At 44.3% G+C, this 25,080-nt stretch overlaps 2 protein-coding genes and 4 non-coding genes across 6 annotated transcripts; all 6 read left to right on the plus strand.

Moving 5' to 3' along the window:
* The first annotated feature begins 53 nt into the window (after positions 1–53).
* Positions 54–3,831, plus strand: LOC120031156 (inhibitor of growth protein 4-like). The gene is made up of 8 exons (XM_038976756.1): positions 54–95; positions 400–471; positions 978–1,144; positions 1,240–1,354; positions 2,182–2,296; positions 2,407–2,551; positions 2,679–2,740; positions 3,452–3,831. The coding sequence occupies exons 1-8, from the start codon at positions 59–61 to the stop codon at positions 3,489–3,491; spliced, it is 753 nt and encodes a 250-aa protein (XP_038832684.1). The 5' UTR covers positions 54–58; the 3' UTR covers positions 3,492–3,831.
* A 611-nt stretch (positions 3,832–4,442) lies between these two features.
* ncapd2 (non-SMC condensin I complex, subunit D2) lies at positions 4,443–23,428 on the plus strand. Its single transcript, XM_038976604.1, has 32 exons — positions 4,443–4,542; positions 4,894–5,013; positions 5,118–5,193; positions 5,303–5,361; positions 5,488–5,663; positions 6,231–6,376; positions 6,512–6,639; positions 6,798–6,921; positions 7,096–7,243; positions 7,499–7,696; positions 8,409–8,543; positions 8,625–8,712; positions 9,351–9,543; positions 9,845–9,963; positions 10,581–10,796; positions 10,938–11,112; positions 11,739–11,823; positions 12,371–12,507; positions 14,207–14,339; positions 15,618–15,693; positions 15,938–16,159; positions 16,374–16,543; positions 17,040–17,151; positions 17,236–17,359; positions 17,455–17,610; positions 19,703–19,880; positions 20,790–20,884; positions 21,167–21,247; positions 21,592–21,775; positions 22,023–22,191; positions 22,321–22,446; positions 22,731–23,428. The coding sequence occupies exons 2-32, from the start codon at positions 4,896–4,898 to the stop codon at positions 22,811–22,813; spliced, it is 4,230 nt and encodes a 1,409-aa protein (XP_038832532.1). The 5' UTR covers positions 4,443–4,542; positions 4,894–4,895; the 3' UTR covers positions 22,814–23,428.
* LOC120031711 lies at positions 5,741–6,045 on the plus strand. Its single transcript, XR_005473753.1, has one exon. It is a non-coding gene; the product is annotated as a small nucleolar RNA U85 (small nucleolar RNA).
* Positions 7,816–8,122, plus strand: LOC120031710. Its single transcript, XR_005473752.1, has one exon. It is a non-coding gene; the product is annotated as a small nucleolar RNA U85 (small nucleolar RNA).
* On the plus strand, positions 8,756–9,063 carry LOC120031714. The gene has a single exon (XR_005473755.1). It is a non-coding gene; the product is annotated as a small nucleolar RNA U85 (small nucleolar RNA).
* Positions 12,575–12,889, plus strand: LOC120031713. The gene has a single exon (XR_005473754.1). It is a non-coding gene; the product is annotated as a small nucleolar RNA U85 (small nucleolar RNA).
* Positions 23,429–25,080: the final 1,652 nt, after the last annotated feature.

Below are 25,080 nucleotides of genomic sequence, written 5' to 3' on the forward strand. Positions count from 1 at the left end.
TCGGATCAAACCAAAGAACTCGTCCTCGCCGGAAGTTGTGTTGTTTACGTTTTCCAAGATGGCGGCGGGAATGTATTTGGAACACTATTTAGATAGTGAGTTAATTTTCTATTATTTAAACAATTTAGAGAGAAGAATCTGCAAATGTTTTCGATAGTTTAGGTATCAATTTGAATTTCTCTGCATATTTAGTCAATGCATTGCAAGAAGGAATGCTTTATTTTGAGGATTAGGCAGCTAGCTACCTAGCTAAGCCACACCAACGGTCGTTTTGCCTGCTAGGCAGTAGCCTAGTTTGAGTATCAGCACAAATTGAAGATACAAACTATTGGCATAACAAATGTATTTTTAGTGACTATTAGTCAAAAGTTGTTAATGATTGTTCATTTCGCATCACAGGCATAGAGAATCTGCCATTTGAGCTGCAGAGGAACTTCAATTTGATGAGGGACTTGGATCAACGTACGGAGGGTGAGAAATAACATTAACTACAACTGTTACCGACCAATTCACTACTCTGCAGAGTATGTGTGAACCATGTTTACAATGCATAATAAAGTAGCAGTCATCCCACCCACAAGTTGTGCATTTGAATTGCCCATGATGAATGTATGCAAATGAAATCTGTAGCCTCCATAACATTCATGTCCACGGTCCTCAACAATTTACCATTCAATGATCTGCTAATCTTCAAACATCGTCAGGTCATATAGACCAAAAGCTGCACTAGAATTCTGTGAGGCGTCTTTACATAGCAGTACTTTGTTGAGCTTTTGAAGGGCACAGGCATGGGATTTCTTAGATCCATTCATACCTGTAAAAGCCCTAGATACACATACTTCATTAAAAAAATGCATGTTATGTGGAAGCAAGTGACATAGTAACACACATCACATAAGGCTGATATTCTCAGACCAGTGGCATCAATAAAATTGTTTATCCAAACTTCTCACTCAACCCATCTGTCTTTCTCTCAGATCTAAAGGGGCAGATAGACTCCCTGGCAAAGGATTACACATCCAATGCCAGGACCCTATCGTCTGAACAGAAGCTTACTATTCTGAGGCAGATCCAGCAATCGTACAGCAAAAGCAAGGAGTTTGGGGATGACAAAGTGCAGCTGGCCATGCAGACTTATGAGATGGTCAGTAGTAGTACTTTGGAGCTCTGTGCTTCCTTTGTGTTGGAGCCTGTGTGGGTCAGTCAAATGAATCTTAAATTGCAGTGGTTGTTCCCTAGGTGGACAAGCACATCCGGAGACTGGACACAGACCTGGCCCGCTTTGAGGCCGACCTGAAGGAGAAGCAGATAGAGAGCACAGACTATGATTCCACCTCCAGTAAGGGAAAGAAAAGTACGTATTTGAAGTGTATGTGTGTACGTTCGGGTCTGTTTCTCATGAATGTTTGCCTTGTAGCATCTTCGCACAGTTCAAAATATCAAATCATTCAGAGAAAAAATTATGGTAAATGTATTGTCATTTTGGAGTCACTTTTATTGTAAATAAGAATATGTTTCTAAACACTCTACATTAATGTGGATGCTACCATGATTACGGATAGTCCTGAATGAATCGTGAATAAAGAGTGAAAGAGGCATAAATATCATACACCACCCCGTTATTGCAATGGTGAAAGGTTAGCATGTCTTGGCGGTATGTTTGTGCGTCTAACTTTCTCACTAATCATTATTCACAATTCAGGATTATCCGTAATCATGGTAGCTTCGACCTTAATGTCGAGTGTTTAGAAACATGATATTCTTATTAACATTAAAAGTGACTCCAAAATGACAATGCATTATTTACCATTCATTTCTATTAGGCACAAAATATTCTGAAACAACCAAAACAATTAGCAAATACATCCAATAAGTTTGTACAGTCACAAGCTTGATGTAATCGTTGCGTGCTAGGAATATGGGACCAATTACTAAACGTTTTACTATTTTAATACACATAAGTGAACTTGTTCCACAGCTTTTGGTCCCCTAAAATGGGGGTGACTATGTACAAAAGGTGTTGTAATTTCTAAACAATTCACCCGATATGGACAAAAATACCCTCAAATGAAAGCTGACCGTCTGCACTTTAACCCCATAGTCATTGTATAATTAAAAATGTCACTTATCCAATACTTTTGGAGCTCACTATATATTTAAAGCTATGTTCTGATATTTCAGGTGAGTCCAGGGGGCTGAAAGAGAAGAAGGTGGCTAAAACTCGGTCTAAAGTGAAGAGCTCAGATGAAGATGGCAGTCCGAAGAGTGCACAGAAGAAAGTCAAACTTCTCCAGCCGTACGTTTGTTATTGTGCACTCTATCACTTCCTTCCTTGAAGACAATCTCCTTCATTGGCCTTAATTGTGTGTGTGTGTGTACTCATCCACCACTCTCTCTCATTGTCAGGGGGGAGTTCACTGCTCCAGCTGCTAATTTTGGGAACGTGCATCCCTCTGACGTGCTGGACATGCCAGTGGACCCCAATGAGCCCACCTACTGCCTGTGTCACCAGGTGTCCTATGGAGAGATGATTGGCTGTGACAACACAGACGTGAGTTTCCCCAGAAACCTCCCCAGTGTGTGCACTGACCTGACCTATATTGTTGTGTTGATCCTGGGTCTTGAAAGCTACAGTGTGTACAGACTTCATCAAACCCCTGTGTTGATTGTTTTTGCAGTGTTCCATCGAGTGGTTCCACTTTGCCTGCGTGGGCCTGACGACAAAACCAAGAGGGAAATGGTGAGGGAATCAGCCAACCAACACAGACTAACCATACATACTACACTCACTGGCCAGTTTATTAGATACACACATCTAGTACAGGGTCAGACCACCCTTTGCCTCTAGAACAGCCTGAATTCTTTGGGGCATGGATTCTACAAGTCAGAAACATTCCACAAGGATGTTTGTCCATGCTTTGTCCAATGGCATCATGCAGTTGCTGCAGATTGGACAGCGGTACGCAGTTGACACCAGGCAGGATGGGTCCATGGACTTACGCTGCTTATACTAAATCCTGACTCTGCCATCAGCATGACGCAACAGGAACCGGGATTCGTTGGACCAGGTGATGTTTTTCCACTCCTCAATTGTCCGGTGTTGGTGATCACGTGCCCACTGAAGCCGCTCTTCTTGTTTTTAGCTGATAGGAGTGGAACCCGGTGTGGTCGTCTGCTGTAATAGCCAATTCGTGACAAGGATCGATAAGTTCTGCATTCCTACGTTAAATACCGTTTTGCCAATTTTAACGTTCAATCAAACAGTAACTGAATGCCTGTTTTATATAGCAAGCCACGGCCACGTGACTCACTGTCTGTAGGAGCGATCCATTTTTATAAACAGGGTGGTGTACCTGATAAACTGGCCGGTGAGTGTGTATCTTACATAACGGAAATAATGATGGGATTTTAAGGTTTACAACTGAGTATTTCCTTTTTTCTAACTCTGCAGGTATTGTCCACGCTGCTCTCAAGACAGAAAGAGAAAGTAAGCCCCTAAGGTAGAGGGGCCAACCGATTGTAGAGTCAGGATTACTACGTTAGTAGTGAAGAGAAAGTAACATGACAGTTTCTGTCCCCAGGATAGTATTACATTGTTTATCGGTCTTCTAGCATAGAACAATTGGTGCTTTCTTTTTTTGTTTACTTGATTTTTTTGTCTTGGTTTAATGCAGTGTGAAGGAGATATGTGGTTACAGATGTATTTAAAAATGTTTCAAAGGTTATGAGAGTTGATAGGTACGAGAGTTGCTTTGTGTTTTTTTATTTTTATGTTAATTTTTTTTTGTAACTGAACAATAAACACTAAAATTTGACAGTTAGTGTCCATAATACTGTACTATGCGTCTGACTACATGTGATTGACTGGAGTGAAGTGGATTGACCATCGAGAACTGTTGTGCTTTCAAGTTTGTTACATCATTTTCGATTATATTGTGTGCGCTCTAAAAAGCGTATTTTAGCCTGACAGAGGGAGTGGGGAAATGTTAATTTAAGACATTAGCACTTTTATCTGTGTGGTAGTTAGTTGATTGAACTACATTTTACTTTTTACATTTTCAAAATGAAAGATCTGGTTAAGAGAGAATACATTTCATAAGGGAAATATCAATACTGTAGCTGACACCTGGGTACATGTGAGGAAAATTGTATTTTCAGTTTGAATACAGTTACTACCTCATGAGTCTTGTCCTTTTTGTCCTTTATCATGTAGATTGGTTCTGAACAGCATAGCTACAATTGTATGTTGCATGAGGTTATCAGAATTACTGTACTTGATATTGCAATATTTGAGTTTGCAGTAATATAGTATCAATAATATTGTTGCGTCCGTTAACCGCAGACAGATGGCGTAGTTTGTTCACGGAAGAGGGCCAGTGGGAGGAGGGGAGCGATGCCGATGACGTAGTCCTTTGGCGCGCTGCTGTTAAAAATTCAAAACCCTTCCGCAAAAACCGTTGAGAGTAGTACCGTGCTGTTTCAATCTGTTCAACAGTTTCTAAAGATCCTAAATTGTGGCTAAGAGCGCTACAAAAAATATTGGTAAGTGTGTTGTACTTGGTTAACGTTACTTATGTCTGGACTTTTTCTTAGTTGTGAAATATAACTAGTTGACTAAAAACAACGTTAAATACTGTAGCTATCTTAAAATAAATTAACGTAGCTAGCTAAAGTTATCTTGTGGTTAACTAAGGTAGCTAACTAACTAGTTCGCGAATAAATCGAAACAAACACGTAACTAATAACTAGCTTTCTTTTGACCAAGTTAACTTAGTTAATACATTTGTGTGATTGGGTCGTTTATAACTACATGGAATTTACTTAGCTTACTATAATTAACGATACCTAGAATGTCAAACACTCGGCTTACACAAGTTGTTTTTTCGTGTACAGTGATGTCGTGGGACTTCTTTGTGCCTGTGTGCGTGGGTGACCTGGTGAAGACTGGGGGCATTAACCAGTACGTGGTTCAGGATGTCGTCTCCCCTAAACAACTTCCCTCCCATCTCAACAGTAAATATCCCAGAGTTTGTTACAGAATTATAATTGTTAGAATATTGTCCTCCTGAAATCTGACCAAGCAACTCAACTCCTTTACTATTCTATATATTTTCCAGGTTTCAAGGCTGCACTGAGAAGCCAGGGTCCATTGTGCATCCTGGAACACTTCGACACGGGTTACACTGTGCTGCAGTGAGTAGCTACATTTACCCAAATTATTGTATTTTTATTTCTTAAACCTACAACAACTATGATGTAATATCTCGAATTGACTCATGTTGCATATTATTGTATGTCACAGGCATTGTCATAAAGTGGACATGAGTGTGAAAGAGGACACCCTGGAGTTACTCATACAAGGTCAGTGTTTGTGATGGTGTGTGTTGAAATGTCATTCAACTTATACACATGATGGCATACCTGTGCCTGCTAGTGCTCACTATTCAGCCGAAGTCCTCATCCATATTTCATTGCGTTCTCTATTAGTGGTGAGTGGCCTGTCCGTCTCCCTGCCCTCCCTCCTCCTCAATGCCTCACTCTCCGCACCGGACCGCAAGGAGCAGCTCAATGCTGTCAAAATGAGTGTGTTCCTCCTCTGCAAGCTCACAGAAATCCTGGAGAGTGACTCTTACAGGCAGAGTATCGTCACTGCACCCAGTAAGGTAGGTCATTCTCCAAACAGTCATATTTGATTATGTAGTCTCATAGCATGCTATAGTAATTTAATACATGCACTAATGCCCAGTGATGAGATCATGGCAAGTATGAGCCAATCAGGCTGAGAGATTGTTCTCCTTCCTGCTGATTGGTGGGTAATCTTGGCAGTGTGGCGAAGATTGGCTGCTCTGCTGTAAGGGCCCACCTACAGTAAACTAGCAGTCCTCCTCATCCTCTGCCCATCCCAGAGACATGGGAGAAGGCAGGACGGAGGCTGCTGAAAGTCTTTGTGTGAGTGTGAGAATATGTTTCAGTTGGCAAGGAGACAACTCTTCGTTGATAGCCTTTGCTATGGCTATGACATTTTTCTTTGGTAATCTGAGGGCATTCAAAAACCACCTTTGTGACTGCTATGCATAGTGGCCTCATAAACAAGGAGTCACTCTAACTGCATAAGGATATTGTAACTGCATAAGGATAGTACAGTATAGTCATTCTAGAATCTCAACCATCCTTAGTCCTGTACTGTGTTGACAGTTTGAAGTGAACTTTCTTTCTGTTGACTCCCTCAGGGCAGTAAGAAGGGGAAGGTTGCAGGAGAAGGTTTACTACAGTGGGACTCTGAGAGGGAGACGGTGCTGCATGCTCTAACCCAGCTCCTTCAGCTGGACATCCGCTCCCTCTGGAGCCTCTCTTTGGTCGAGGAGGAGTTCATCAGGTGAGAGGGCCAGACTGTGGATGAGTGTGTGGGGCTGGAGGAAACATGGGTTTGTGGGGTTTCACTCTAGGTAGAGAACATAGTGAGCGATGGGCAGCAGTCTACATGACTTACAGTATTCTTGTGTGTCCTCAGCTGTGTGACATGCTGCTGCTATAAGCTCCTGGAGAACCCAACCATCAGCCACGTAAAGAACAAGCCCACCAGAGACGCCATCATTCACCTGCTGGGGGTGCAGGTCAAGAAATACAACCACCTCCTGGGTCAGTAACTCAACACCCCCAAATCATTGTTTTTAGACAGCTCCATAGAACCTATACTGATGCATTTGAATATTACTGCGCCACTGCCTTTTTATTAGTGGTATGGTGTTCAAGTGAAGCATTGTACTGATGTCCTCTCTCGCTCTCTCCATCCACAGGTGCCAGTGTGAAGGTGATCCAGCTGCTGCAGCACTTTGATCAGCTGTCGTCAGTGTGTGCCCAGGCTGTGTCTGTGTGGAGCATTGAGTATGGAGTCAAGGCTATTGTAGGAGAGGTCATGAGGTCAGTCGAAGAGATTACTTTTTGTATTGGTGTATAATTTTCCGCTAGAATGTCTTAAGGTCCTCGTGTCATGTCCTTTTTGTCCCGAGAGAAACATATTAGTGACTTGAGTTGGAATGTGTATGACGTCTCTGTTCTGATGCCCTGTTTTCTATACTGAACCTCCTCTCTCAGAGAGATCGGTCAGAAGTCTAGTGAGGAGCTGGCCAGAGAGGGGTCAGGGGTCAAGGCCTTCTCCAGCTTCCTGTCTGAACTGGGCACCCTGGTTCCCGACACCATGATCCCCAACATCAGTGTGTTACTCACACACCTGGAGGGCGAGGTAACTCATACACCATAATCCCCAACATCAATGTGTTCTCACACACCTGGAGGGTGAGGTATCTCATACACCATGATCCCCAACATCAATGTGTTACTCACACACCTGGAGGGTGAGGTAACTCATACACCATTATCCCCAACATGAGGTTTTATAGTACTACTTTTTCCTTTGAAATTGTGCTTCCTTTGATCAATCATCATGTCCTTAATAACTTGTCATTACTGAATGTTCAAACCTTCTCTGTGCCTGCAGAGCCCTAGTTTGCGTGTGGCAGTGTGTGAAGTGTTGGGAGAGGTTCTGGTCAGGGTCCTGAGTGGAGATGCACTGGATGAGTCTGGCAGAGCTGACAGGGACCGCTTCATGGACACACTGCAGGAGCACCTCCATGACACACACTCCTACGTCAGGGCCCGAGTGCTGCAGGTCTACACACGCATCGTCAACAGCAAGGTGCGAGTTTGTGTGCTTACATCTCTAAAAGGGTATCCCAAACAACTATGTTGATGTATGAAGCAATTCCGGATGCTACTTGCACTGTTATGAAACTGCAGTATTATGTATTCACTAATGCCCAGTGATGAGATCATGGCAAATATGAGCCAATCATGCTGAGAGATTGTTCTCCTTCCTGCTGATTGGTGGGTAATCTTGGCAGTGTGGCGAAGATTGGCTGCTCTGCTGTAAGGGCCCACCTACAGTAAACTAGCAGTCCTCCTCATCCTCTGCCCATCCCAGAGACATGGGAGAAGGCAGGACGGAGGCTGCTGAAAGTCTTTGTGTGAGTGTGAGAATATGTTTCAGTTGGCAAGGAGACACAACTCTTCGTTGATAGCCTTTGCTATGGCTATGACATTTTTCTTTGGTAATCTGAGGGCATTCAGAAATCTTAGTGACAGCTATGCAGTGGCCTCAACATTCAGTCACTAATGCCCTGTGCTGGTTTGAGTTTGAAGTGAATTGTCCCTCAACATCAAATCCCCATTTGATTGTCATTCTCTCAAGCCGCAGAAATTATTTGAATTATTTTATTTACAGCAAAAACCTGACTATTCCGTTTTTGAAGGAAAGGAGACAAGGAGAGAATCACTTCCTCTGCGATTACTGAGCGTTCCTCTAATGTCCTCTGTGTGATTTCTACCCCCCCCCCCCCCCCCCCCCCCAGGCTCTGCCCCTGAACAGGTACAGTGAAGTGATGGGGTTGGCAGTGGGAAGGCTGATGGACAAATCCATCAATGTGGTCAAGAGTGCCATCCAGCTACTGGCTGCCTTCATAGCACACAACCCCTACAGCTGCAAGGTGTGCGCGCACACACTCGAACAACCACTACTGTGAAGCACACACACAACACAGTGTCTTACAATTGTTTTTCATCTGTAGTTGAGCAGTGCTGACCTGAAGAAACCCCTGGAGAAGGAGACGGATAAACTCCGCGAGCTTAGAGAGAGACTGCAGGAAAACGCACCTGGTAAATTATACACACCACCTTTTATATTTATCTTTTATATAATGCCCAGTGATGAGACCAAGGTGAATGTAAGCCAACTGAAAGAGGGTTGGGATCTCTCGTCTCGATTGGCCGGTAATCTTGGCAGTGTAGCAGAGATTGGCTGCTCTGCTGTAAGGGCCGGCCTACAGTGACTTGTCCCCACCCAAATTTTTCTCCCGTTAAAGAAACACGGTAGAGAATAGTGGGAGGGTGCTGACAGTGTGACTGACGTGTGTTTGTCTGTCTGTGCCTGTATGTGTGAGGCAGGGAGAACACCTCCTCTCCTCAATATTCAGTTGGTCATGAGCGCTCTTTGTTAATCTGAGGGCTTTGTAACAATAGAAATAGAATCCATTCATTCTGAACTCTTCTACCTCATCTTCTGCCTCTTGTCCAAACTATATTTATCATTAAAGGGAAACTCCAATCAAGTTTTTTTTATTTAATTTTTTCATTAATCCCCTGATACCGTCCCAAAAATGTTTTGCATGTCAGCAGTCAAGTTTTCAAGATATTGGGCTTTCGAGAAACCGGGTCACTAGCCACATCATCATGATGCAAAATGATTTTAGTGTTGATTTCTCATTTAACCATATTCCTTTGGTCTCTCCATCCAGTGGCAGTGATCAAGGCCTCCGAACTGTGGGCCGCTATGGAGCCTGAGCTGCTCTTCACCGTCAGAGCCGAGCTGGAGCCCACCAGTGAGGGAGAGGGGGAACAGCAGGAGAGGGAGGAGGACGAGGCTGGAGAGGAGGACGACAGGGCCACCGCCGTACAGATCGCCCAGTTCCTCCGCGTCAACAAATACCGGTAAAGTGAAACAATATCTAAATACCGGGCCCAGTTTTTCAAAGGTCATCTATCTGGATTTCGCCTATCGGATAGGACTAAATGCATAGAAATGAAATGGTGGGGGCTCGTTCTATTCATTCTATTTCTATCCATTTAATCCTATCCTATAGGCAAAATCAAATACATTTTGAAACACTGCCCAGGTGACTAGATTTGTAAAAAATCAGGATCAATTGTTTATAGAATTGAGATAACAATTGGCATTCCAAGCTGAACTCTACTGTCATCACATAATAACTGATTGTTGTTTGTGTATCAGGAATGCAGTGCGTCTGTGTGTGCGAGCCCACAGCCTGTTCCCAGAGTCTGAGATGTTCTCGTCTCTGACCACTCTCACCCCCGAGACTCTCTTGGACACACTGGCCCTGCTCTTCAAAGGTACTGAACTCTGTCCGTCAATCACATCACGAAGCACGTGTATTGGTTAAGTGTAGGAGATAGAAAGGGAGGGGGGAAAGTTAGCATTCTGAAAATGTTTGGTCATTTAGTGAATGCTCTTATCTAGAACCGACTTAAAATAAGTGCATTTTGAAAGAACCTCATAATACAAGTCTATTAAGTGAACTATTCAGAACTAACCAGCACTCTACTAAAAGAGTCATATTCACTCAATCAAAACACTTTCATATGGATTAAACAAATGATTCAGTAGCAAGCCTTCAAAAACAAGTGGTGAAATCAGTGCTAGAATAAGAGTGTGATATAACCAATCAAAATGTAATTAAGGCCAATCTAGTGCTGTTTGCTTTCAGCAGTGTAGGTGTAGTTCTAGATGACAGCATTACTGATGGAGTGGGTGATAAGGTTTTCTACTGGTGAATCACCCAAACCTAGCTCTAACACCTGAGAACTAACACTGGTCCTCATTTTAGACCACTATTTAGTTAAATCATGTGGACTGGAACAAATGTGTGCTCACACTGGCAGGAGTTAAGATGTTCACATCTGCTCTCAGGAGAACATTTTTCTAATCTGACCTCTCTGTTCCTCCCCAGGTCCTGACCAGGACACCTCTGAGATCAGAGAGGACCTGCCTTCCACCCCCCAGAAGGAGGGAGCAGGGGATGGAGGGAAGGAAGGGGTGGAGGAGAGCGAGCTGAAGAAACAGGAGATGCTGTTGCAGTATCTGAGAGACACTGAGAGCTTTGCCCTGCAGGTGGAGAGAGCCATCGCTGTCATCAACACCATGCTCTACTGGAAGACTACCTCAGGTACAAACACACCTCATCTTACCTACACCCGCATTACCATACCTTCATCACCGGCACAGTCAACATCTTACCCCAATGACTCCATGCATGTATTCTGAGACAATGTAATATGTGGGGTATTGAGGAATGAATGTGTCTCAGTGGTCCAGGAGGCGGTGCAGTTCTGTGTGACAGTATGCGAGTTCAGTGTGGCGAACTCTCTGACTGGTGTGAGGAAGATGCTGCCTCTGGTCTGGTCTACTGACGCTGCCATTAAAGATGCTGTGGTGCAGGCCTACAGACGCCTCTACCTCAACCCCCAGGGAGATAACACCAGGTACGCTGTCACACCTTCAAACTGTTGCCACAGTCACTTTCTATCGACCCCCTCAGGTCCCTCGATCCCACTACCAATTTCAGATGGTTAAGTTACTTTTGAAATGGTAATTTCTTCCCATGTGAAATTGCGAAGCGGTGCTAGTGACATTATAATGATATTGAGAGTAAAGGGAACTCTGTCTTGTCTGCTGAAATAGCTATAATGGGAACCTGCAATCTTCATTCCAGCACCTCAGCCATTCCCCCCAAGCGGTTTCAACTCTCCGGCTGCGTTTATAGACATGCAATCCCATTCTGATCTTGTTTTCACTAATTGGTCTTTTGACCGATCGCATCAGCTCAGAAATGATGTGAAAAAATTTGTGATTGGTCAAAAGACCAATTAGTGCAAAAATATATATATCAGAATTGGGCTGCCTGTGTGAACACACCCTGTATTACATTTTCTGCTGTGAATTTGTTAATCTTGCTCCCACCAGCACATTGCTGCTGAAAGAGATGCAGACTCAAGGTAGAAGTTGAGATGGGAAATTGCACAATTGACCGTAGAACAATGTCATGGAGCAACTTCAGCAACCTCCAATGGGCTATGCTCTGGTGCCTGACTCTCTCTCCCTCTCTCAGGGCTAAAGCTCAGACTCTAGTGGACAGTCTGTCTGAACTGATGGTGGATGCCTCTCTGGGGACAATCCAGTGTCTGGAGGAGATAGTGAGTTTCTCTTATTACCATCTTTTATTATCAATCCTGTCATCAATACTACCCAGTGATTGTTAGCCTTTACTCTTTACTGATTACTCTCTAGCCATCCTGTCATCAATACTACCCAGTGATTGTTAGCCTTTACTCTTTACTGATTACTCTCTAGCCATCCTGTCATCAATACTACCCAGTGATTGTTAGCCTTTACTCTTTACTGATTACTCTAGCCATCCTGTCATCAATACTACCCAGTGATTGTTAGCCTTTACTCTTTACTGATTACTCTCTAGCCATCCTGTCATCAATACTACCCAGTGATTGTTAGCCTTTACTCTTTACTGATTACTCTCTAGCCATCCTGTCATCAATACTACCCAGTGATTGTTAGCCTTTACTCTTTACTGATTACTCTCTAGCCATCCTGTCATCAATACTACCCAGTGATTGTTAGCCTTTACTCTTTACTGATTACTCTCTAGCCATCCTGTCTTCAATTATTAACCCTGTTCTCTCTCTCATCTAATCTGTTCCAACCCCTTCTCTCATGTCGTCCCAGGTCCAGGAGTTTTTTGGTGGTGGCAGCAGCCTGCAGTCCACGGTAGTGCAGGTTCTGTGGGAGAGGTTCACTGGCAAACGAGAGACCTCCAGCCTGCACAGACGAGCAGCAGTACTGCTTCTGGGAATGGCTGCACGGTAAGGCCCTCACACAAACACAAGTTCTAACTTCACACCTCTGTCTTTAAGTCCCCTTTGACTTCTTGCCCAATGATGAGACCAAGGCGAATGCGAGCCAACTGAACGAGAGAGTTGGGTTCTACCTTGTCTTGATTGGCCGGTAATCTTGGCAGTGTAGCGGAGATTGGCTGCTCTGCTGTAAGGGCCGGCCTACAGTGACTTGTCCCCACCCACATTTTTCTCCCGTTAAAGAAACACGGTAGAGAATAGTGGGAGGGTGCTGACAGTGTGACTGACGTGTGTTTGTCTGTCTGTGCCTGTATGTGTGAGGCAGGGAGAACCCCACCTCTCCTCAATATTCAGTTGTCCATGAGCGCTCTTCTTTGGTAATCTGAGGGCTTCTACACCTGTATGTGTCTTTCGGAGGGGTTGGGTTAAAAGTGGAAGTAAAATTTCAGTTGGACCTTGTGGCCATTTGACTAATACATTAATCTTAATCTCTTGATCTTTGTTTAATATGAGACTCTGATCCAAGTCCAGTTTTGCAGTTAACCTCCCAATGACAATGTTCCATTATTGACGTATGGTAAACTGTTCCTAGGTCTGCACCTATTGGCAACTCCTACCTTTGGTGCTTGGCTTTCTCAACAGTCTGGCGTTGGTTAATTTGTCCACTAAACCTCATTAAGGCGCCTGCATGCTTCCCATCTGTAGCACTTCAGAAGACGTGCATATATTATTACATCTTGTGACATGTTTATTTTAGACTTCACTGAGGTTTTTTCAGTTCGGGGGCAACAAGTCTACTCCCCTTTGTCGATGATTGGTCAACAGTAGAGATTCTTCAATAGTCTGTCATTCAGCGAGAGACGACTTGTTTTCATGCAAGTTTTTTCATTGAGAAATACTCCCGAAAACATCTTAGATGCAAAAACAAAAAAAGGATATCCTCAGCATAAATGTGAACTCATGAAATCGGTCATTCATTTTTATCTTAGATTAATTCAGACTAGAGGAAGTGTACTGGCTACGCTGTCTCAAAATGGACAAACAGTACTATTGACTTTTTTTTTTTTGTCCAAGTGAATGTCTTTTAAGAGAGTATGCAAGCATACTCATTTGGCTAGCCGAAACGAAGCATGCTGGCGCCTTTATAGTCTCTGAATAGGAGCACAGCAGAGTACACAGACTTCTCTCAATTGAGTCTAAGTCACGACCACACACATCTGGGCTCACCGCCAGGGTTTTCAATGAAGAACAAGCGTTTTAAACAGGCATTCGGTCTCCTTCAAAGACAGCCACTGCCGGTGGGGGGGAGAGGGGGACTATCTGCAGTCCACCCACACTGTAATGGACAATACCGGGCCTCCTCTCTTTCCATAACCTGTTTAATCCTGTCCTCACTTCCTCTAACCCTCCCTCCCACACACAATCCCCCATAGACTGGGACTGTGTGTGTTCTGCGGAGGGCCGAGCACCGATGAGATGATTAATTAATCTGGAGCCTGGGCATAATTTAAATGCCGTAGCCTACTACTCTGTTGTGTGTAGACATGGCAGTATGTACATTTACTGCTAAGAACATAATTTGTGCACCACACACTAAAGTTGCTGTGTGTAATAGCATGTTTGTATGCGTGTTCTTGTATCAGATTAGATGTGGCATTTTAGATTATTCAGTGTGTAGCCTAATGTAATTGTGTATTTCTCTGTGTAGAGCGGAGAGGGAGGTGGTCCTCAGTAACCTGGACACTCTGTGCTCTGTGGCTCTGGGAGAGAAGTTGACTGAAGACTTCCTACTGGCCAGAGACTCTGTTATCACCATCTGTAACATCACTGACCATGTCAGGGTAAGACCCCTCATGTAGTTTAACCAATCGATTGGTTGAAATTTAAAGTAGTGATTTTTCATGAGCTGAAATAAAAGATCACGGAAATTTCCCATATGCAAAAAAAGCTTATTTTGAGGAAGCGCGCAATTGGCATGCTGAATGCAGAAATGTCCACCAGAGCTGTTTTGAATGTTAATTTCTCTACCATAAGCCGCCTCCAACATTGTTTTAGAGAATTTGGCAGTACATCCAACCGGCCTCACAACTGCAGACCACATGTTATCACGCCAGCCCAGGACCTCCACACCCAGCTTCTTTACCTGTGAGATTGTCTGAGGGGGAGGCTGTGTGCTGAGCAGTATTTCTGTTTTTAATTGTGTGGGGAAATGTATTCTGATTGGCTGGGCCTGGATCCGTAGTGTGTGGACCCATGCCCACCCACCATGGCTGCGCCTCTGCCCAGTCCTATTAGATTTCAATATTTTCTGCCTGTTTGGAACCGTGTAAACAACTCTGGTATTACTTACAATTTAGTCTGTTCTAACAAAAATCTAAATTTATTACAGCAAAGATTAAAAACATACACATTTGTGAAGTTGCTTTATCTGACATTCTGTGGTTGTGAGAGTCTTGGTGCTCACGGAATCAGTAGGTTATTAAACACTCAAACTGGCAACAAACAGGATCCGTTTTATTTCTGTAGAAATTGATGATTTATAAAGTCAGGCACGTTTTAAGTTATGCTATGGATTATATATCTAAGTTTGTTTCCTCTAGTTTCTTAGACAATTAAGGCAAGGGCTATTTTCTCGTCTCCTTACTCTGTTCACAACAACAATATGCTGGTTAACTTTGCTATTATGCACATAGCAACATAAAGGGGAAGGCGCCAATTCAACGGCGCACTGAAGATTACGTTTCAGAACCGCGGACAGCGCATTCTCCCGCTATCCAACCCTTTGAGAAACTGCATTTGTTATAAAATATATTTATTACCATTGCACCATTTTCTTACAAAATATAACCCCTTACAAGTTCAGTAGCTCATGTCTTAGAGTGATGAACTGTGCCATCCCCGTGGCTTCTGCAATGGATTAGTCCACTGAGACAGGTGGGAATCAGACAGGAGTCTTGTGCACCATGAAAAAAATATTTTTGAAACTGCTTGACAAAAGAAATCTCGGTCGACCAACAGCCTGAACTAAACAATCTACCAGGTGACTAAATGGGGTCAGCCCTATAGAGTTTTGAATGTTTGAAGTGTGTAAAGTGATTGAGTTGAATTGTACCCCCCAGCAATGCAAAGGAGCTCCATTCAGACTGCCTCAGGACAACCAGCTCTTTACCTGCCTCACACAGGCCATCGCTGAAGGTGTGTACACACACTATTTACATTTAAGTCATTTAGCAGACGCTCTTATCCAGAGCGACTTACAAATTGGAAAGTTCATACATATTCATCCTGGTCCCCCCGTGGGAATTGAACCCACAACCCTGGCGTTGCAAGCGCCATGCTCTACCAACTGAGCCACACGGGACTATCGCTTGAGTGGGAGAATGTAGTGTCTCTGCCCCTGACCTTCTCTTAACTAACTGTCTGTCTGGTCCCGCCCCAGGTGTGGTGATGGCGGACCCTCACTGGCAGAGCTTCATGGAGCAGGCTGTACGTCTGCTGTACTTCCTGTCCGAGTCCCCAGACCAGCTCTGCTCCCGCCTCCTCCAGCGCTGCTCTCGCCTGCTATTGGACCAGATCGCGGAGGGCGGGGAGATGTTAGCAAACAAGGATGTCAGCCAGTTGCCGGGTGCATCTCAGGACCCTGAGGAGCAGGGAGAACAAGGTGCGAGAGAGTGGATATTTATTTAAAAAGTTGGTGCACTCTGGTAACTTCTGTAGTATGAATAGATGACATTCTCCAGTTGTCTGGTGCTCTTTCACTGTGCCTAGTTGTTGAAACTCTGCCAGTGTGGTAGTGTATTATGATGACCAGTATTTTGTATAGGTACTTTATGATCAGTATGGCGTTATAGTGATGTGTGTCCCTGTCCCTCTAGTCCCTGCGGTGAGCTGCGTGTCACTGGCCCAGCTGCTGTCTCTGTGTGGCTGCGTGGCGTTCTGGCAGGTGTCCCACCTTGAGCGCAGCGTCAGCTCTGAGCTGCGGAGGAGGAGAGGAGAGACAGAAGAGAGGGAGGAGAAGGCGAAGGTACCCTCCCGTAAGGCCAAGGTCAGTCTGGACATGGAATGGGAACACAATGTTTATGATGTCCAGTATTTTTAGGCAATCCAAACCAATGATGCAATAATTCACATAATGGTCAATCATGAGATTAGGATACTACAAACCTAGTGGTAATGAGACTGCTGGGTTTATACACATGTTCTGTGTTTAAGAAGCTTTTACTATACATGTAAAATTGATTCTCATTGCATTTCATAAACCAAATGTTATCAGAACAGGATGTTGATTAGTAAAGAGGCCATGTGAGTAGGATTGTCTTGCCAATCAGTGACTTTTCTCCCTGGGAAACACTTGATGAGTTTAATTTTGGTCACGCAACACGGTGATTGACAGGTCTTGATGATTCTTCCCATCAGGGGGCTAAGAACAACAGCTATCTTCTTCCTAATTACTCGTTTAGATTAAATCGCTGTAACTTTCCAGTAGACCAGACATGAACAAGGAGTTCTTAATCAACTGTCATGATCCATGTTTCCCACAGCAAGCGGCCAATGACAGTTCTGTGGAGGAAGAACTTGGGTTGATGGGTGCTTCTGCTGAGGACACCGAGGCTGAGCTGATCAGGAAGATCTGTGAGACTGAGCTGCTGGCTGGTAAAGGCATAACTTTTTCAAAACGATGTCATTTTTCCTGATGTGATTTAATTGCTTTGACAACCACATCTCTCCTCCCCCCAGAGGAGAACCTGTTGTGCTCGTTCCTGCCCCTGCTGGTGAGGGTGTGTAGTTCCCCAGGGAGATACTGCCACCCCCAGCTTACCACCGCTGCCTGCCTGGCCCTCTCACAGTACATGATGATCAGGTCAGACTACATTGTTTTTCTATAATTTTCCTTTGTGTGGTATGGCTGTGGTGTGTGTGTGTCTCTGTCAACCTCTGTCCCCTCTCCTCTATCAGTCCGTCAGTGTGTGAGGAGCACATCCGTCTCCTGTTCACGGTGCTGGAGCGTTCCTCTCTGCCCGTCGTCAGGGCCAACGCCATCATCGGCCTGGGAGATCTCACCGTCCGCTTCCCCAACATCCTGGAGCCCTGGACCCAGAACCTCTATACCAGGTAATCCAAACACCTGGACCCAGAGCCTCTGTACCAGGTAATCCAAACACCTGGACCCAGAGCCTCTGTACCAGGTAATCCAAACACCTGGACCCAGAGCCTCTGTACCAGGTAATCCAAACACCTGGACCCAGAGCCTCTGTACCAGGTAATCCAAACTCCTGGACCCAGAGCCTCTGTACCAGGTAATCCAAACTCCTGGACCCAGAGCCTCTGTACCAGGTAATCCAAACTCCTGGACCCAGAGCCTCTGTACCAGGTAATCCAAACACCTGGACCCAGAGCCTCTGTACCAGGTAATCCAAACACCTGGACCCAGAGCCTCTGTACCAGGTAATCCAAACACCTGGACCCAGAGCCTCTGTACCAGGTAATCCAAACACCTGGACCCAGAGCCTCTGTACCAGGTAATCCAAACACCTGGACCCAGAGCCTCTGTACCAGGTAATCCAAACACCTGGACCCAGAGCCTCTGTACCAGGTAATCCAAACACCTGGACCCAGAGCCTCTGTACCAGGTAATCCAAACACCTGGACCCAGAGCCTCTGTACCAGGTGTGCACCCCCACAAGCCATTTTCATTCAGTGACTAAATATTAGCCAAGCAGCTAATATAACTTGTTTATAGTTTAGAATATGGAAGTAGCAAACAAGCTGATCTTTATTTAATTACCCAGCTGTGAGTACTATGGATTGTGTGGCTTTTTTAATTTAGGTAAACATGGCCATTAGATGAGGATGGCTGAGGGCTACAAGCTCGTTCCATGTCTGGTTGTCTGCTAATGTTATTCCTTCACACGCTCCAGTCCTGCTGCTGCTGCAGTCTACTGAACCAGTTGATCGAAAAACTTATTTCCATATGTTCAGAACAGAAAAAACCAATAGGAAGCATTGTAAAATTCTGTCATGTCCTCCACTATCATTCTGACCTCTGATGTTGCTATAGCGCGACAGTACAGTGTACTGTGCTCTTCAGAACTCCAACCGCTCTTCTGGACTGTGTCAACCATGGTCTGCTCGCTCGTGCACTCTCAAATAAAATTTGAGCAGAAAGGCCTAGAACAACTTGAAGTTTCTGATTGTGTCCAGAACTACTTGTTGGTGGTATAATTATACAACGAGTAGATTGGAGGGAGAAGGGGGATAATTTCAGGTGATGCCATAGGTTATACTCTGTAGGAAGGATGGGGACTTAATTGAAGAAAGCTTAATGATGATTGCTGGTTGTTCTTCCCACATTGAGATGCACTGAAGCCATACCCCTCCCCCATTAAGTTTAATTACAATTCGTTATCTCTTCATTCCACTCGTTCTGTTTTTGTCTTTGTATAGTGCTAATTATGATGCTTGGTTATTCTTACATTTTAGGTTTTTCAGGTGAATAGTGTTTTCCAGGCTTTTCACTATGAACACTAATCCTCAGGTTTTTCCTCATGGTAAGTGTTTTGTAGCAGTCAGTAATTGTCTCCCACACACCTCCATTGTGTTGGGTCTCCTCAAAGACAGAAAGCCCTCCCTGGGAGAGGACTGATAAGGGTATTAAACATGATTTTTACTCTAATGGTAATGCACTGTTTTACAGGCATAGTTAATTATACTGAAGCTGTGGCTTATGACCATCTACTGTATAGCAGACCACACACCCGGCGAGTCTGGTTCCTCTGCAAAACGTCCTAATCCACGGCTGGAGGAGAAGTTGCACGTTTTTTTTCACCTGGCCTCAAATCCCTTCCCAGTGTATGCGGTTAATTCATTCCCCTGTTTAGAACAATGGAGCCCGGTGAGACCCTGCAGCCATTTTGTGTCAGAGCTCCCTCAGGGTAGAGGCCCTCTGTACCTCCCACACGTACATCTGAAATGACTGCATAGCAGAGGATTATGGTCAATGCCAGTCAGGGGTATTGGCATCGAAGCCTCCAGGTCCAATGTATGGCTGGTCGTATTTTCACCCAGGTAGTCGATTGCTTAATGTCATTGATTGGTCAGAGTCTCTTACATGGTATCCCAGCTGATGCTGATTAGAGCGGAAACCTGCATGCCATTTAAATAATATTGTTTCATCATATAACATGTCCCTGTCTCCCCTGCCTAGGCTGAGTGACGAGAACCCGGCGGTGAGGCAGACTGCGGTGACTGTTCTGACCCAGCTAGTGCTGAAGGACGTGCTCAAGGTCAAAGGTCAGGTCAGTGAGGTGGCTGTGCTGCTCATCGACCCCCAGACACACATCGCCAGCCTCGCACTCAACTTCTTCAACGAGCTCGCCTCCAAGGTACACACAGTATTATTTCCAGGCATTTCTATTTAATTGGGATATACAGTACCTTCGGGACGTATTCGGACCCTTTTGACTTTTTCTACATTTTGTTATGTTACAGCCTTATTTGATTTTTTAAAAATCCAATCTACACACCATACTCAAAGCAAAAACAGTTTTTTAGACACCTTATTTACATAAGTATTCAGACCCTTTGCTATGAGACTTGAAATTGAGCTCAGGTGTGTCCTGTTTCCATTGATCAGCCTTGATGTTTTTACAACTTGATTGCAGTCCACCTGTGGTAAATTCAATTAATTGGACATGATTTGGAAAGACACACACCCGTCTACATAAGGTCCCACAGTTGTCAGAGCAAACACCAAGTCATGAGGTTGAAGGACTGGACTTGAACCCAATCGAACATCTCTGGAGAGACCTGTAAATAGCTGTGCAGCAACGCTCCCCATCCAACCTGACAGAGCTTGAGAGGATCTGCAGAGAAGAATGGGAGAAACTGCCCAAATACAGCTGTGCCAAGCTTGTAGCGTCATACCCAAGAAGACTCGAGGCTGTAATCGGTGCCAAAGGTGTTTCAACAAAGTAATGAGTAAAGGGTCTGAATACTTATGTAAATGTCATATTTCAGGTTTTTATTTTAAATAAATTAGCAAACATTTCTAAACCTGTTTTTGCTTTGTCGTTTTGGGGTATTGTGTGTAGATTAGAAGGAGAAAAAAACTATTTAATCAAATTTAGAATAAGGCTGGAACGTAACAAAATGCTGAAAAAGTCAACGGGTCTGAATACTTTCCGAATGCACTGTAAATCTGAGTTAGTGTATTGGGGACCTTTTTACATAGACTGAGGGTAATGGATCCTCCGATGTTCTAAACCAGACAGTGGCGTCTCTTCTCCTCCCAGGACAATGCTATCTATAACCTTCTCCCAGACATCATCAGCAGACTGTCAGACCCAGAGAGAGCCATGAACGAGGAAGACTTCCACACCATCATGAAGTGAGTGGTGTCCACACTGAGCTGTGTGCCTCTTCTGCTCTCACTGTGTATATTGTGTTGTGATCAATATAGTGTGTATCAGTATAGAGGGCTACTTAACCTGTGTCTGTCGCTCACTGTGTTCTCTCCCAGGCTTTACACACTGGATGACTTGGCATGCTGGAGTCACATTGTGACTCTGGTTTGAAACCTGTTGTGCTGAATAACATGGAAATGGGATGCTAATATGTGAGTGGTGTTTTAATGCCTTATTTTAATGTTTCCCTCTTTGTCTGTTTTCAGGCAGCTGTTTTCCTACATCACTAAGGAGAGACAGACTGAGTCTCTGGTGGAGAAGCTGTGTCAGCGCTTCAGGACCGCAAAGTGAGCAGCCCGTCTTCCCCTTGCATTTCCTTCCTTTCTCCTAACTTCTGTTCTCCCATTCCGTGTCATAACGGCTGGCATTAGTTCCTCTGTCTCAGGAGTATTCGAGGGTTGTCTGTTCAGCGAACTCGGGGCCAACTCTTTCCCTCTTTCTGGCTCATCATTCAAAACACAGACCTCCGTAGAAAGGGCATTTTAGATTAAGCCACAGACAGACAGTGAATCAGTGAGACCATGGGCGGAGAATGATTTCTTCAAATGTCAGGTCAGACTTCCTCTGTTCTTGAAAGACTATTTGTTGTAAGTGAATAATCAAATTCCCCCCCCCCCAATTCTCTCTCCAGGACTGAGCGTCAGTGGTGTGACCTGGCCGTGTCTCTGTCTCTGCTGTCTATGTGTGAGCGAGGGCTGAAGAGGCTCCAGGAGTGTTGGGAGTGTTACAGTGACAAGCTGACTGAGACAGGAGTCTACCAGCCTCTCCTCTCCATCACTGCTAAGCTACGCCGAGGAGCCAAGCCACAGCTCAAGGTACAGATGATAGTGGTTGTATGTATTGACAGGCAGAATAGTTTTTCACAGCTGTTCAAACCACATAAGAAAGCCCTTAGCCCCCCCCCCCCCCCCAAATTCAGATATACATAACAATAAACTTGGGACAAGTGAGCGACTACGGACTATCCCGACTCTTTCTGACTATCCAGACTGATTTCTTGACTGTGCTCTAAATGAATACACATGCCAGGTCTTATTCTGATTCTTCTGACTCTGTCCCCAGGTCCAGGTGGAGGAGTTTGAGAAGCGTCTGACGGCGGTCCACACCCGGGGGCTGGAGAACGTAGAGAGCTCTGAGATGGAGAAGAACCAGCCCGAGGGAGCTGGGCCCAGCCAGAACACCACTCACACGCCACTACCCAACAAGGGACGGGGTGGCAGGCCCAAGAGAGGTGAGCGCGCACACAAGTGTAGTGCCTTTTCTGGTAGACAGTGAATTTTTCCCTCCTGAATGTATTTATTTTTGCCAATTACATAGACTTTAGCTAATGTTCCATGATTTTCTTTCTCTCCCCTCAAAGGTCAAGCCAAGCCCTCTGTAGCCAGTCGCCATGACGATAGCTTTGTGACCCCTAAACCAATCCGGAAGTCCTCCAAGAAAGCTGCTATCACCTTCAGCAGTGACGAAGAGGAGGAGGAGGAAGAAGGTATCTGCACTTTCTAACAGTACAATCTGTTTTAGTCTGAGTGTTAGCAGTGCTTTTCTGTTAAAGTGATGGAAAGCATATAAACGGATTCATGCTCTCAGTAGATTGTTGGTGCTGGCTTCCCAGGATGGTGTCATGAAGTACATTTGAGCTCAGTGAATGAAATGACATTTGTTTTAATCTTTGCAATTTCATAGCAATTACTGTTGGGAACAAATCTGGTTAGTTGTTGCTTGTCAAATTAACACATCAATGTTACTGATATTTGTTTTTTACCCAATCAGACGCTGTCATGGCAGAGAGTGAGACACCTAAGGTGACCACACCCATCGCCCGCACCTCTCGACGTGCTCGTCTCCGACACTGATCCCTCTCTTCCTCTGCTTTTAGTTTGTATGTCACATGTTCTGTTTTTGTCGTCTTTTTAAGTCATGTTTTTTAATTTTTAAAATAACCTTTTATCTTTTAATGTTGCTCTAGTCAGTACTAAATACTTTGACTAAATACTAGTCTTTTAATAAATCTTTGGTGTGAACCACACAACCGCTGTCATCCGTGTGTGTTTGCAAGTGGAGTTAGATTTATGCCCTTCTCTTGCATTATGTGTGTTTGGTCAGTGAAATAGTGTGTGTTCAGGTTGGACTGTCCCAGCTTGGATAGACACGGTTGCTACCATTCTTACTCCTTTACTCTCTCTCCTCCATGCTCCTATTTCTGCCAGTTTTAAATATTCTGTAATCTCACCCATTGGAAGTTATTAAACCTGGTAACCTAAATCCTGAGACCTGGCAATTCATTTTTGTCCTCTAGTGGACATTTAGATCTTCGTCTGTATCTGAGGCCATACAAGCCAGTTTATTAAGTCCTGTTTGAGAGGACATTGGGCTTTTCAATTATATCACATGTGGGGGTGTTTATCATATTTACGATTTGACCACGAAAGAGGACAATTTTGCACTTACAATAAAATCATTTTAATAACTTTTCTTAGTAATGTGCTTTTTCACCCCACACACATGTAAAAAAAAAAAATAATAATAATAATAATAAAAAAATGTATCCTAAACTTTTTCCCCGGGTCTCACCTGGTATATGATGTGCCTGACACCTGAACAAAATGGTAGCATGTTATTTTACACTTATTTTAGACTTCTCTCCCTCTGACACGTGCTCCATCTCTGCCCCTCAATACCTCCTGATCTCTCCAAGGTCTTCCCCTCTCCCACACACCTCTTCCCTCCTGTTCCATGCTTTTTCTCTGCCTGTTACGTTCCTCGGTCGCTCTCCTCACTGACATCTTCATGTTGTACCTTCACCCCCCCTCTTTTGTAGCTAATCTCTTCCCTCTACCTCCCACTCACTCTCTTTCCTTTTAAATGACACAAGTGCACTTCTGTTTTTGTGAATTATGTAAAGGGGGAAAAAACTTTTGACTTCAGACTAAATGTAAAGTTTGGGTTTATAAACTCTGCGTTGGCAGTCTGACAGACATTTTGTGTTGGATGAAGACTTGTGAGAAACTGAAGATGCATGAAAATAAACTACTTCCATTTCAGGGACTGGTGAGTGATGTTGGTGGCTGGTTTCTGTGGGGTGTGTCTAATCCAACGTCACTTTTTATTACTAGTTCAATGGATTCCTGTCCAGTTTTTCCCTAGAGGTTCACAATTTCCTGAAATGGAAGCCCTAGGGAAAACGAGGTCAACCCTGGAACACTTGGAGAGATGTTCATGCGGAGATAACCGAGAGTGGCCTCAACTGGTGTGACCTAGACAAACACCTGTACCAAGTGATATGGAAGATGTCTTTAGGAGACACGGGCTTGTCAAACTGCTTCATGATTTGTGTTCATTATACTGTAGAGGTATTACTGGAGAATGTTGCTGAATTCGCAAATACCTGCGTATACCTAACACTACAACGGCCCTTTTGTGTTTTACAAAAATGGCACTCCTACATGAGTGCGCTGGTATTACGGTTGATGTCCTTTCAGAATCACAAACCTTTTCAGAATCACTGGAGGCCTATAGGTTTGCCACTGCGCAAACATATTGTCTATAATATATATGAAGGCTGATAAAACATTCATGTTTCAAGAAAGGAGTGTATATATTTTGCCTGGAGAAGCAGCTCTATGTGCTGACTGAATGGAAGCTGATAATTATGAGTTTTTTACTCTGGTCTCGGGAAGAAATTACGGGTCCTCACTGTCCGAGACCGAGTCAAGACCTTGTACAAATATACCCTACACCTAGACAGGACTGAGACGCTCAATATGTACTACAACACGGCTGTAGGGTATAGCCAAATAATATCTGCTGGTAGTCTCTTATGACCGACAACACCAGCATGTATGAGAGATTTGGTCCTGGGTGCTGAGATTAATCTGCGATGCCTGCTGGTGTTATGGCAGAGAGGCTGCAGGGGGCTGAGAGCAGATGGTACTGACAGACTGTAGCTCACTGTATGAGGGAGAGAAGGCACCATACACACAGGGTAGAGCGAGGCTATAAACACACAGGGTACAGCGAGGCTATAAACACACAGGGTAGAGCGAGGCTATAAACACACAGGGTACAGCGAGGCTATATACACACAGGGTAGAGCGGGGCTATAAACACACAGGGTAGAGCG

Source organism: Salvelinus namaycush, chromosome 37, assembly GCF_016432855.1.
Source record: "Salvelinus namaycush isolate Seneca chromosome 37, SaNama_1.0, whole genome shotgun sequence".
Taxonomy (NCBI): domain Eukaryota; kingdom Metazoa; phylum Chordata; class Actinopteri; order Salmoniformes; family Salmonidae; genus Salvelinus; species Salvelinus namaycush.

Bases quoted from the DNA above. Each gene is read 5' to 3' on its own strand.
- ncapd2 (XM_038976604.1), top strand. From the start codon at position 4,896: ATGTCGTGGGACTTCTTTGTGCCTGTGTGCGTGGGTGACCTGGTGAAG. The intron at 5,664-6,230 runs GTAGGTCATTCT...TGACTCCCTCAG, and splicing joins TCGTCACTGCACCCAGTAAG to GGCAGTAAGAAGGGGAAGGT. The intron at 10,797-10,937 runs GTACAAACACAC...AATGTGTCTCAG, and splicing joins CTACTGGAAGACTACCTCAG to TGGTCCAGGAGGCGGTGCAG.
- LOC120031156 (XM_038976756.1), top strand. From the start codon at position 59: ATGGCGGCGGGAATGTATTTGGAACACTATTTAGATA. The intron at 2,552-2,678 runs GTGAGTTTCCCC...TTGTTTTTGCAG, and splicing joins TTGGCTGTGACAACACAGAC to TGTTCCATCGAGTGGTTCCA. The intron at 2,741-3,451 runs GTGAGGGAATCA...CTAACTCTGCAG, and splicing joins ACAAAACCAAGAGGGAAATG to GTATTGTCCACGCTGCTCTC.